Source organism: Plectropomus leopardus, chromosome 20, assembly GCF_026936395.1.
Source record: "Plectropomus leopardus strain MGB_pleo_1.0 chromosome 20, ASM2693639v1, whole genome shotgun sequence".
Lineage (NCBI taxonomy): Eukaryota > Metazoa > Chordata > Actinopteri > Perciformes > Serranidae > Plectropomus > Plectropomus leopardus.
Window position 1 is genome coordinate 6,835,281 of NC_142195.1, and position 14,156 is coordinate 6,849,436.

Below are 14,156 nucleotides of genomic sequence, written 5' to 3' on the forward strand. Positions count from 1 at the left end.
CTTGTTAATGCAAATATTTGCATTTCTATGTTCCACCTGTGCATGGTGATGTTTTTTAACAGAGGCAATCACAAGATGGATGTTTTTGGTAAAATATCTCAAACTTGGTATTTAGAACTAAATTCACAATAGAAAACAGCATCAATAAAGAACATGTTGAATATTGTGTTGCACAAGATATGTAATGTTTGCCTCAAGCGAGGTGATATTAAACAGGTTGGTGATTTTTTTTTCTGTGCAGCACTTACAAATATGATGAAGGTACAATACAGATAGATAATGTAGACATAGAGCGACATGCAAGATACTTTTAGCACAGGCTGTATGTCAGACACTGCCTTGACCTGAACGAGTACAGTACAGCCTTCAAATCATATACACCGCTCTATCATCGCTCTCTCTCTCCGTTCCACCAGGTGAGTACTGGATTGATCCAAACCAGGGCTGCTCTCGGGACTCCTTCAAGGTTTACTGCAACTTCACAGCGGGTGGAGAGAGCTGCATCTTCCCAGATAAGAAGTCTGAAGGGGTAAGCTTGGCAGCGTGCACACAAACCCACACACAGGATAGATGGTTAAGTTGAGGCTACATTACGCAGAAAGGTTTGGATAGCAACATGATCTAGTATAAAAAAGAGACGGGAAAAAACATCTCTATTTTTTCAGCCTCCAGTTTGAGATTTGATTGACAGTAAGCTGAATACTCATGATATGTGATTTTCTTTCCCTCCCGTCTGGAGCCAACCACCGCGCACTGTATAAATAACCCGTACATCTCCAGACAGCACTAGCTGCAACAGCAATTCTATTGTATCTCCTCATGTAGCCATATAATTAGCCTCCATGAGATTACCTCATGTTGTTACCAAGAATATGATGCAACAGGACTCCTTCCCAAGCAGGGACTAGAGTTATTTTACAAATATGCTAAATCTCAGTTTAATTCTGACAGTAAGTGACCATGGGGAGACAACTCCCCTCAATGAAACACACACATCCACTCGTCCACACTGTTGTTTCAGTGCCATTTTTAGATCGAATGCCATTAAGGACCTGTAAAGCCTTTGGCAGGTGACAGACACATTGAGAAGATTTTCAGTTCATTATGCATGAGTGTGCGGAGGAGAGGAGAGTAGCGGAGTTGGTGAAACACTGGGAACACTGTCTTTGACAAGTCAGGGGTTGTGTAATAGCACAGTGCTACAGCCATTTTAATGATCCCACTCACCGAGCCTCAGAGGAGCAGGAGTTTGCTTAAGCTTAGAATAATGAAGCAGACTTTTTATAGCGTGCTGCCGGTGATGGGCCGCTCTCATTTGTGTCGGGGGTGAAAAGAAAAGCCTGCGCTGTCAGTCTTTCAGCAGAGACTGCAAACACACCCACGTGAGATTGGCACAGTTATTATGAGAGCACATAGTTATACTGTCCACGCACTGTTACAGAATCACAGCCACAAAGAGGAGAAAGTCACATCTCCTCCTGTGCTCAGTCCACTCCTCTGAAAAACAACTGAAGGTCACCTTCAAGGCAGCGTGGGTCTAATGTATGCCATCTCCCAGCGACAAGTGATCTCCGGCTCATCATTTATTAACGCATTAAGCTATTGATGACAGTTCCATATCAAACCCTGCTATCTAATTATGGAGAAATTCATCATTGTCATGGCTGGAATCATTAGAGCTGTGCCCTGTTGGCCAATTCACAGCTTTTAATGGCATAACAAAGTTAGTGCACCATGGCTGCACAGCGCTAACACCGAGCAGCGGGGATGGAGGGCGCCGTATAAGAGCTCCTTGCAGGCGATCATTTCTTAATTAATCACTGTGTACTCATGAATTTTTCAGCAGCAATTAGCTGCCAACTACAGTTTGTACTGTACAAAATGGCATAATGGCTTGCTAAAATTTTCTGCCCTGGACCGCTTGGTCTGGTTGATCTTACTGAATGCTGTTTCAGGTCTGGAGGACTCCTCAGAGGACAAACAGGAGGAGGAAGAGGGGAGGAAGAAAAATGATGGGATATGTTTCTGTTAGAAGTTTTTCCTTTCTTTAACACTGCTGTTTTTCCCTCCTCTGTCGATCCATGCCCCCAGGCTAGGCTCACATCCTGGGTAAAAGAGAATCCCGGCTCCTGGTTCAGTGAATTCAAACGTGGTAAACTGGTAAGCCAGACTCCCGACTTCCCCCAGTCCCTTTCCCTTCCCTGAACACCTCTTATATTTTACAGAGCAAAATGGCAAAATGGCCCAAAGACTCGCCAGGCACATGGTATAGTCACTACAAGAGAGGTTCCCTGGTAAGTGGCCCCGCCTTTGGCCCCAGAGTCCTGGCCGAGGCCTGGACTCTGTGCGCCTGAGGCTCTGCATGGTTCTGGTTGCAGTGGCACTTTGCTTGTTGGTTTGTTTTCTTTATCGTGGTGCATGATTCAGCACGAGCTGCACTCACCTTCAGTCCAACGACATGGGTGATGCTCTTACGAGGAAATGGAGGAGAGGTTTGTGGACCACAGAAGTATTATGTTTGGCATCATTTAACCCTTTGAAACCTGGAGCGACATCACTTTGCTTGTGCTACTTCGGGTGCCTTTCGTAGGTATTCAAACCTTTGAACCCTTTGAGCAAATTGATTAGATTTATTTCACAGGCATGGAAATAAATCATTGAACAACTTGGTAAGAAAATGTTCCACAAATTGCAAGAAATTAGTAGATTTAGAAAAAAGTACATTTTTAAAGCTAGGGGAAAAAAGGAAAAAGGCAAAACTGCATTTCTAATTATCATAATTCCATTTTTCAGAACAAAAGAAAACTTTGCACATCTATTTTCAAATAGGAGCGTAGGAGAGAGGCAGAACATAACTTAGAGGAAAAACTCCTGCACACTGTCGAGCTTGCAGAGATCATTATTTTAATGTGTCGTTTTGGTGCTAGACCTTCATCAGGAAAAAAAAGCTTCTTTTTGCCTGGGAAGGTCTATTAGCGAAATGTCGCATTAAAATAATGATTTTTGCAAGTAAGACTGTGTGCAGGAGTTATTCTCATTATTACATATTTAAAATTATGTTTCAGAATTGTGATTTTTTTAATCATTTTTTTTTAACTTATTTTTTTCTTTTTATTCATGTTTGTGGGATTTTTTGTACCAATTTTCAGGTAATTTTCTCATCCTTCTAAGTAATTTCTTGTTAATGTCTGGGTCATTTCTTTCTTCTTTTTTTTTGCTGATTGCCTTCCTCCCTTGTTTTCAAAAAAAAAAAAAAAATCAAGCCACTTTGCTCTGGTTTCAGAGGGTTTACAAATGGAAAACCATGTACTGCTGTTTTCAGTGTCTTCACTATATATCCACACCCCTCTGCTGCATTAAGAGAGCATCCCCTCAGAGTGACTGTGTGCCTCGACACTCCCATGACTCAGGAAGCAATATCCTCACACGGCTGATTTAATAGTTTGGACAAAAACACCTGAGAGTGAATACATCACTTAAGTCCTCTCTCCCTTACACGTTCCATTTTTTCAGCCGTACATCTCAACACGCCTCAGCAGGTCATCTATCCTCCACGAGGGGGGAAAAATAAGTATCATTCCCTCTCTGCTGCAGCCTTTCAGCAGCACTCACATTCCCAGTGTCTGCCTTAAACACTACTTAGATCCGGCGGAGTAGCTCTGAGTCAAACAGGTCAGGCACTCAGTCACCACCCAGGGGCTTCTGGGTACTCAGTCACTGTTGACTTGCGGCTGTGATGATAAAGAGGTAATGTTTCTGTGGCGATGTCGGGCTGGATCCACACGCTGCGCAGGGCGGGGATGAAGAGTGGTGGGGTAAAATGGGCAAAGCATGAGACTTTACCCGCCCACTCTGAGGATGAAAACATCAGAACACTGGCACTTTGTCGAGCCGCCGCGCCAACACTCATCGACATATTGCAGAACAAAGTCTTCATTGTTTATATCTTGTGATTAATTAGCTAATTACATCAATCACTAAATTGTTGCACAAAGAAATGGAGAAGATGATTAGAGCTCTCTGTTAATGTCAGATTTGAGTGTCGGCGCTCTGGGTTTGTATGTGCATGTGCGCGTGTGTGTGTGTGTGTGTGCGTGTGCTTATGAGCAAGAACAAGTCGAGAAAGACCACATCGAGACTCACAGACGGTTTGCTGCTCCGGCTGCATGGTGTGGATGCTGCATGCGCTCTACTCTCAGTAAGTCCTGTTTGTCTGCAAGACGAAGCGACTATGTGGATCTAATGGATTCCTGATGGTTGGTATGCAGATAGTAACTTACGGACATTACACTGTAAACTGAACCGTGACTGGTTCCAATTCTGCCGTCTTATCAGTAAGGATTACAAAGCATTATAATCAGCTTAATGGGAAATATCTGTGTTTTTGTAACATGGGCAGAAAAATCTAAATTCTAGGTTAATTATGGGTTAATTACCGGGCAATTAACATATCATTACTACAACGTATTTCCTGTTAAGATAATCACATTTTCATGTACTTAGCATAATTTGCTCATATTCGATATATGTTTTACATAATTACAAAATCAACATTTAAATGAGGTGTTTAGTTATGCTTTTTTTTTGTACTTTGATGGCAGATTTTTCCACATTAAGGATTATACATCAGTGCAGCTTCCAGGCATTAGAGTGTGGAAATATTCTGGGCCTTTCTTCCCCATCTATATAGTATCATCACGTGATCCATTGCTAAAAAATATAGATTTTGTTACACATTTAATCCTGCATGGTTCTGATTTTCGAGACCCGCCCCTGGACCATGGCGTCCAATATCGCACCCTGTAGCCAACTTGACCTATTGACACAAGATTTGAGGTGCGGCTTAAAACAATAAGCCCTATAATAAGCTGCATTGTTAAAATAATCTGGTTAGGCAGCATGTTCGCAGTGATTGTTTTTGGACATTTTATACATGTGAAACTAAGATCGTGTATTTTAAAACAAAGTTAATTCAGGAAATACAGTTTATATTCTGAATTTACGTTTAAATACAGTACAAATTAATATTTTTGTTAATTCTCATAATATTGAGCAGCACGTCTCCGCTCTTAATGTGTGTTAGTAACGCCCCTGATTGAAGTGACTCATTCCAGCTGGTTCCAAAGAGAAAGCTGCCACACAAAGTCAGCTGTAAGAGGATTAAAACATTAGCACATCACATGAAATCATTATCATTATTTTCATTTTTTTTAAATATATATCATCCAACACCCGCAATACAACCTGCATGTTGTTTGTTTCACCCAAAACTGAACCTGGATTTAAAATTAAGACAAAATACCACCCTGAATCACTGTGTGTGAGGGTCAAGGACATGATGCAGGACTCTGCCCTTAACACATTTACAAATATTTGCATTTTGAAGTAGAAACTTTCCAACCACCTTGCTAAAACTGTCTCATCAACTTCTTCATCATAAGTATAAAGCCCCTTTCCCACTGCACCAAAAAAACCCAACCCAAATAAACAATAACAATTGCTAATATCTGACTTTTTTAATGTAATGGGAAAGGTAACAATCGACATTCACACTGTGTCTAATGACTCTGCAGTGGTCACAGGTATTTATCAGCTCTGGCTCTGCTCACCATTGATGGAGATAACAACATCCAGGTGGAAGCACTAATTTTAGCTCCTTTACCTGTGACATGCAATGATGCACAGACACAAAAAACCGTCTATCTCCGCTGAAGCAGCTCTCAAACATCATTCCCAACCAATTTGCACTGAGTTTTAAAGAGATACTGAATAAGTAAGAGTTATATAAAAAGAAATGCTGACTTAAACATTTTCTCTGGACCTCATGGTAAAAAAAAACAAAAAAAACAACAACAGATAGGCATACTTATCTACTGCAAAGAAAAGTCAAAGAAAGGTCACCACAAGAGATTACATTTTTGTTTGTATGATATAAAGTGTGTTCAGATTGGTTCCCTGAAAGCCTCACTCTCACTGTGTGATTCTGTCTGCCTCCGAGCACGATTCTGGAAAAATGAAGGTGTGCTAGCTACACTCACTAACACTGGCAGACAGACACAAACATCCATGATGCACTGTCCATTTGATCATGGAAAAGAAGAAAAAAAGAACACATTTTCTTGTGTTGGCCTTTGTAAAATGAGCAGTGGTGAAAGTTGCTGTATTTGATTATGATCGAGGAGCTGATAAGCAGTCAGTGTCAGCTAGTGCGCTAAAAAGTTATCTACTTTCACTTCAAGGATAAGATTATATTCAGTATTTTTTATTGTGAACGAATCCCTATTTAAGACCAAAACCAACAAAAGCTTTGTTGTTGTCCTAAAACCATTTAAAACACATCACACACTAAATGTGTTAATCTGCAGGTGAACATAGTCTGCAGTGTCCCGCTGTTAAAGTCTTTCTTTCTTTCTTTCTTAGTATATTTACAGCCTTTTTAAAGAATCATTTTCAGTAGGAATGAATGAGGAGTTTAGACTTGTGCTTTGCTTTGTGGTCAGTGCCAAGACCCACTGCTTTGCAAAAGTTAAAAAAGCCTTTAATAAATAGGCATAGTGCGTTTTAACTCCCAGTCTTCATCAGGGACAAGTAAAAACTGAGGGCAGCTCAGCGGGGCTGCTGTCAGGTGTGAGGCAATCAGAGCAGCACTGCTAAATGATCAATAATGTCAGATATCCATACAATTTTATAGAAAAATGTCCATAAAATAAATGTATCTTTTTTCAGTTGCAAATAATGTCCCTAAGGGAAGCTTTGTCAGATCAGTCTGTTCAACTCTTTTCAGTCATTTTTTATTGCGGCAAAATGTACCTATCAGACTGAAAAAAAACAATTGATTATATTATTCCAGTAGGCTACCCAAAGTTTAACATGTTTTTGTGATATGAGTAATTTATATAATAAAAAAGTCAATATCTGGTATCCTGTCACAATACAGCAGCAACTAACAGTGTACTTTAAACCTACGACTGAGCCTTATGCTGTCTTTGTCCTTTATACTTGCACTCACATGTTCAAAATAGAATATAGATAAAATATAGATTAATCTAACTTAAATTAAACCTACCTTTGTGTGGGACCACATATACACTTCTTACTTGCAATGCATGGATAAAAAAAGAGATTTGTCCAAAAACTAGTCTGAAATTTCTTTCAAAATGATCTTAAACAGATATGAAAAAGCGTTAAATGTAAGTGCGTGATATCCGTATACACCCTGGATACATCACAATACAATGCTGTATCCATTCTTTGTCTTCTCATGGGATTTGTTGACAATGAAAAAAAAACAGAGAATATCACAAGCTAGTTACCACCCAGTTTGTCTGTGCTGTCACAGAACATGATGGTAGTGTTGTTATAACCGCGACCAAGACTTGACCGAGACCAGATTGTGCCAAGACCAAGACTTTAAGGGGACGACACCAAGAGAGAGATTAAAAATCTGGAGACTACTATGTCAGAGACCGAGACAAGACAGAGTCCGAATGCATTCGATTCCGAGACACAAGTGTCCTTGAGACCAAGACCAATCTCAACGTCACATGATCGTATATTAACTCTGTACCCCTGGATGACGACTCCTTTTTTTCTAACACTGTTGTCAGTAAAAAAAAACACATCCTAGAAATTCAAACAGGTAAAAGAGGAACTTCTAGTGATGAGATCGATCAAAATGTCCCCCAAAGACAGAAACATGGCATTGTTGAGACATGACGGTGTGTATAGTGAATCTGTCCGGGATATTCCTCATCTCAGTCCACTCATTCTTTACACTGGTTCTTCTTACGGTGTTTCTGTTGTTTAACCCCATCTGTGCTCCTCTGTCTCAGCTCTCCTACGTGGATGCGGAGGGTAACCCCATCGGCGTGGTCCAGATGACCTTCATGCGGCTGCTGAGCGCGGCGGCCCGACAGAACATGACTTACAACTGCTACCAGTCGGTGGCCTGGCACGACCAGGACCAGGACAACTACGACAAGGCCATCCGGTTCCTGGGCTCCAACGACGAGGAGATGTCTTATGATAACAACCCCTACATCCGCGCCGTGGTCGATGGCTGTGCGGTAAGTCCAGGGGATGTGTGTGTGTGTGTGTGTGTAAGCGATCGGCGGGGTTCCTTTGATGAACAGTCAGAAAATGATGTTTCTGTTGTCTTTGTAGTGGCGTAGAGTGTAAGAGCCCTGCAGAAAGTGTGTGATGTTTTTACTTCTGAAGAATATTTTTTCCGCACACTAACCCTCCCTCCCGCCGTGTCTTCTTCTCTCCCACAGTTGAAAAAGGGTTACGAAAAGACAGTACTTGAGATTAACACACCAAAGGTGGAACAGGTGCCGTTTGTGGACATCATGTTCAACGATTTCGGAGGCTCCACGCAGAAGTTCGGATTCGAAGTGGGCCCCGTCTGTTTCATCGGCTAAGACTGTTTACTGAACAAATGGAGAAAAGTAAAAAAAAGCATATATTTGTTTTCTCAGAAAAAAAAACAATTGAAAAAGAATAGGACAATTCTATTTGTAAAAAAGTAACTTTTTTTTCCATAAAGCAACAAGTACAAGTAAAATGAAATCAAGTTGAGAATACAGTGAAATTCTATAATAGGAATAGAGGAAATAACCTTGAAACCTCAGTGTGCCTTCTCCATCACATGCAAGTTTTGAAACTGGATGTCAGATCCTGCCTCACACACACACACACACACACACAATCACACACACACACACCCCTAGCCCCATGTCATCACACTTTTTTTGACCCAAACATGGAAGGCGACCCTGAAAGCTGCAGCCGTTCCAGACGCTCGCAGTATTTGCCACGGACTCCATCTGATTTGGCTTTTTTTTTTTTTGTCTTCTCTTTTCTTAAGTTCTGCTCTCATGTTTTCATCTCCCTGGCTTCTCTCACTTGTCTCTTGTTGGTTTGTTTGCTCATTCACTACGGGAGCTTTGTTTGTGCATAATTCTCTCTCCCATTCCCTCGGAATGGACTCCTATATATATAAATATATATAAATAATTTTTTATGTTTGTAAGTACATTCTGTATATTTTTCCAGGTATTGTTTATTGCTTCTGGCTTCAAAACGTGCATGTGACTTTTTTAAATTGTGAGGCAGGAGACGATGGATACGGGGATAACACCTAAATTGAAATCATCGAAAGTGAGGAAATTCGACTTGTAAATTGAAAAAAAAAACAACAACAAAAAAACCCCAACAAATTGGGAAGTCCTGTCTTGTTGCGCTTGTGGAGCACACCTTGTTGTAATTTAAAAACAGAATGGAAATAAAAGACGAAAACAAGCTCTGTGATATTATGTGATTTGCGTCACGAAACAAAATAATGATACATTCCTCCTTTTGTGCCCTCTGAACAGAACACCCACCTCGGTGGCTATATCCTTAACTTAATAAACGGCTTCTATTTTCCTCAAATACACATCTATCTGACTATGCAATGGGAGATGATGTCACATTTGAATGAAAACACAAAGAAATCAAAACCTAGGTGCTATTTTCTCTCTTCTGTGGTGCTATGTATTTTTCTAGTTTGTGTTGTTTGAATGAAAGGAAATCTGTGGTGATGATATTCTATCACCGCCCCCCGCCCCCCCATGACTCTCTTAACCACCACATTTGACGCAGGTGGATCTTGGCTGCATCCATTTTTATTTTATTTTTTTAACGTCCAGCGGTGGTGTTTGCATGCCGTTCCTCTACATATCCACTCACAGATCAGTGCAGCATGGCGGCATATGTTATCTCCTGCTTCAGCGGACTGCAGAGGTGAAAATGTTGGAATAACGAGAGGAGATGGTGCTGTTGGCTTTGCATATCGTTGCTCTAAGACGCTGCATTATGGCTTTTTTGCTGTCGGATCATCTGTGCCACATCAAAAGTGAAGAGCAGTGGGACATGGTTGCGATTGAGCGTCCAAAAGGGATATGGTCCAAAGTTTTGTTTGGTGTGTGAAACCCTAAACCCTTCCACCAAAGGTTTTCAGGTATTATTTAGCTTTAAGGGTACATGGTGGCTTGAAATTTAATTTTTTTGTATGGGAAACAACTTGAAAAGTCTTTTGTTTTATGGGAGCAGGTCACAGGATTAGCCAGATGAAAGGGTTTTTTCATGCAGCGTCAAAAACCGCTTCTATTTTTGCCCTTATTGTAATTATGCTCTTTGTTCAAACTATGCACTCTCTATGCTTATGACCACTAGTATCTACCACAGAATTTTACAGCCCTTTATACGTAGGTTTGTTTGTTTCCTTTTTTTTTTTTTCAAAACTTCCAGTATGTGACTTGAACCATTTCTGTTAACTCAATATCTGCTTGTACATCTTTGGCTTTCTCATTGTGATGCAGTACACCCAAATTTAACACTTTCCTCTCAATATAAAAGAAAAAAGGAGAAACAAATTCTTGTAAATTTCCAGAACCAGCAGTGATGCTGCCATCATTTTTTTTTTGTTTTGTTTTTTTTGTTTTTATTTTGTAGATTTCCGTTTGTCTGTCTGTCTGTTTTGTTTTCACAGTCTTGTCAAACCTGTGTAAGGATAAGAGGATAGAAGTTATATTGGTTTTTATGTCAATAAATTCAAGTTTACTGTGGCCATCCACTCTTGTATGTCTTTTGAAGCATTAAAACCTATCTGTATGCATGAAATTGTAAAGTTTTCTCTCTTGTTGTTATGATTTTTTTTTTTTTTGTAGAGTGACATGATCTCCACGTCCACGTTTGTTTTTTTTTTTAATTCATCAGGATACATCGGGGTTTTTTTCTAATGATGAATAAAAAGGTCATGTCCCGCCATTGTGAAGTGGAGAGGAAATGATGTAACTCTACCCAAGCCAATGTTCGTTTGTAGTATATTTATTGTATTATTTAAAATAAAAAAAATAAATGTTAAATGATACCATAGTGTAAAGTGTAAGAGGCCCCCTCTTTACATGCACACAGGAGAAAGTGATTAATTTACACAACATGAGCTCCTTTGGATGGAGCCATTCAGACTGCGTTTACATTTAAATATATAGTCCTCATGTTAACAACCTGTGTGTGTGAGTGTGTGTGTGAGAATGTGTGCTGAAAGTTGAAACCCTAAATGAATAAGTGGTGTGTTAACAGGTAAGGCTGGCTTTAACTGCACTTCCTTGTATATTGTAACTCTTCCTCCGCAGGTGCCCCGCACGAGACAAATCCTCCTGCTGATGCTTCAAACACAGACTGCTTCAAGAATCATCCCAGCTCTGCATTTTTGGACAGAAAGTGTATGTACTTATATTACTTAACACTCATTTTTACACAGCCTGCAACATTTTTACACTTTGTTGCTTCTGACTTATTGTTTTTTTGAGGTTTTGTTGGAAAAGTAAACACACCCATTAACCCACATGTTGCCTGTGGTGACCCCACTGAGCTGAAAAGTGCCGCCGAAATGAAGATGGCCAGATTTCATATCTCACAGAATTACCATTGAAAACCATATTCACATTTTCCAGGCCTGGAAAAGTCATTGACTTAGTAAAAAAAAAACATTGAAAGTTTTGGGAAATGTCATTTAAATTTGTTACATGTCATGAAATTCTTACAGTAATCTTCCATGGAAAACCGTCCGAGTAATGCAACACGGTGGCAAATGTATTTTCTTCGTCTGTCAACTTGATCTGTGTGGATGTGTGACGTTTTGTTTACCATCATGTCTCTTTCTAAGTTTTCTCTTCACGTTCCATCTCTTCCTTCGTGTATGCCAGCCAGCTGAAATTTGTTGATATAGAGGTTTGATCTGATGTTCGAAAGATGCCTCACAAGTGGGGTTCTGTTGGTCCTTGGAAAGTCATGGAAAAGTTTTGGACTGTCTGTATAAGTGTGTGGGACCCCTCTCAGTAATTTGTTAAAATAGAATAATTTTTAGGATTTTTTTTCTCAAAAACATGAAGAAAAGGTCCATTTTAAATATAAGATGTTCAAATTTAGATTGCAGTTTGATTTTATTTGAATTATATTTTTAGCCAAGAACAAGAAGTCCCAACCATCCTGGGGAGGGAGAATTTTGGGAAACTGCATTTTACATTTTAGGTTTGCCTTTTGCATTTGGGTTGAGCTCTTAAAAACTTAATAAATTGCTAGCAGACACCCGAATCTGTTCAGGGTTTGAAATGATTTTCATCACTGTCACAACTAACCGACATCAAAGAACTAGCAGCGATGAAGCCTCCTGCTGTGACGGCGGTAGTCTGTTTTATTTATTAAAAAATATTTATTCAAAAAGAGAGACTGGACGCCTGCCTTGACCCCAGTTAGCCAGTTTGCACATTCACAACACAATTCAGTGTTGAAAGGACAACAATACAAACCATCAGGAAACGTTTCTGCTAAAGAGCTCTGTAGCTAAAGAAAAACAATCTTAGTTTTAACAAATGTTTTTCCTCATTCCCTCTTTACTTTAGATCTTGTTTTGCTTTCCTAACTTCAACTCTCTCCTTTTGCGCTGAGCTGAGCTCAAAATCAAAGTGATATCATCACTGACGGGCTTCATCGCTGCCAATTCAACATGCTGAATCAGTAAAAAAAAAAACAGATGACGGTCAGTGAGGGTCGACGAGGGCCACAGGTGCCCACTGTGACACACTGCAGCGACTAGGGCGACGGACGCACACCGATGCTCAACATGGACTGACGACCAACCTTCGGCTTGGTGTGTCAAGGCTTTAAAGTAGTCTATGAGTAATGGGAGGATATTTCATATCCATGCAAAATTGTCCCAACCGACCCCACCCTCCCCTATTAATTTCTGACAGGAACAGCTAATGAGAAACTGACACAAATAAACAATTAAGCTAACAAACAACAAACAAAATAAGAGAATACAGTACGTGCAAATTTGCAACCCGTTGGGTGGTGCCCTAGGAAAATCTGCCACTGCCTGCAGCACATTATGATGAGCCAGAAAATATATGATAACTCCTCCACTGTATGTAATTCATGCAAACCTCTCTCTGTGGTCATTAAAATAAAACTCCTCTTAACCCTCTCATGCACCACTAATTTTAAGAACGTGTAATCTTTAGGCTTTGATCAGATCTTCGGTTTTGAAGATGACTTGCAGCACTTCAAGTGTCTCATTAGCAGAAAACCTCGCACAGCACACATTAAGCCTTGCACAGCAAAACAAAAAAAAAAAGAAAGTTGTTGTGCATGATGCTCTGATCAATATTTAATGCAGCGTTTACAGGATGGATTTAGGACGATCAGAATGCATGGGTTTTACTGAGGCAGCAGCATCCGGGGTGATTAAAGCAGAAACCAAAGTGAGAAAAGCTAATTCCTCATCTAAGCACAGGCAACATAGGGGTGAGAAGTGGGACATCAAAGTGGGTTGAGGATGGTAAGCAAAAAAAAAAAACAAAAAAAAAACAGCAGGTAGGAATTTAGCTTCCTGTGTTTATGTCAACAGGTGATATGTGAAAAGACTACAACAGCACCCAAGTGAGACAAGCTTGTGAAACAGTTTAGAAGAGCAGATTCGGGATGTGTGAAGAGGTCACTTTGGGGCGTGCAAATGTGCTCGCAGCAAAACAGTACTCGAGGAAATTTATGGTGCAGCAAATGTCAACCAAACACTGAGGAGTGCCGCAATAAGATTGAGCCGCTCAAGGGTAAACTACGAGGGACTCCGATCCTTTCCTGCATCCTGAAGTATTTTATTAGCACTTAGGCTCAGGGGCTTCATTAAAGACAGAGCAGGCAGTCTGATTGCATTGGGGCCCGTACTGTATTGGGGCCCATGGCGCGAGCAGGCCCAGCCAAATGGAGAGAGGGGTCCCCCGGCAGAACTGTCTTAACACTATGGCAAGAAATAAATAAAAGCAATATTTTAGAAGTAATCTTTTGTTATTGATTAAATCTGTTTAATATATATATCCTCAAATATGCAAATCCATCTCTATCATGGTGTAAAAAAAAAAAGAAAAAAAAGTCAATACCAACCAAACTAGTACAAACAAAATACTATGCATATTCTACATAAACTATAGAAACTTTCAAAAACCTATTAAAAGCTATTAAATCCAATTAATACATTCTTTTTTTTTGTTTGTTTTATTTGGTACACATAAAAACAGTTCTATGTTTTTCTGTCAGGCAGTCTGAAGAGGACA

The 14,156-nt window shown here is 40.0% G+C and overlaps 1 protein-coding gene across 2 annotated transcripts in view; it reads left to right on the forward strand.

Annotated features, from left to right (window-relative positions):
• The window catches only part of col5a1 (procollagen, type V, alpha 1), a 98,781-nt gene extending 87,864 nt beyond the window's left edge, over nt 1-10,917 (forward strand). Inside the window, exons 63-66 of one of the 2 annotated variants that reach the window (XM_042508953.2) lie at nt 417-529; nt 2,226-2,294; nt 7,833-8,066; nt 8,274-10,917. In XM_042508953.2, coding sequence (XP_042364887.1) covers nt 417-529; nt 2,226-2,294; nt 7,833-8,066; nt 8,274-8,420 — 563 coding nt within the window. In that variant the 3' untranslated portion in view covers nt 8,421-10,917. Of the gene's footprint in view, nt 1-416; nt 530-2,091; nt 2,161-2,225; nt 2,295-7,832; nt 8,067-8,273 lie in introns of both variants that reach the window. The other variant, XM_042508952.2, reaches the window with a different exon arrangement.
• The last annotated feature ends 3,239 nt before the right edge of the window (nt 10,918-14,156 follow it).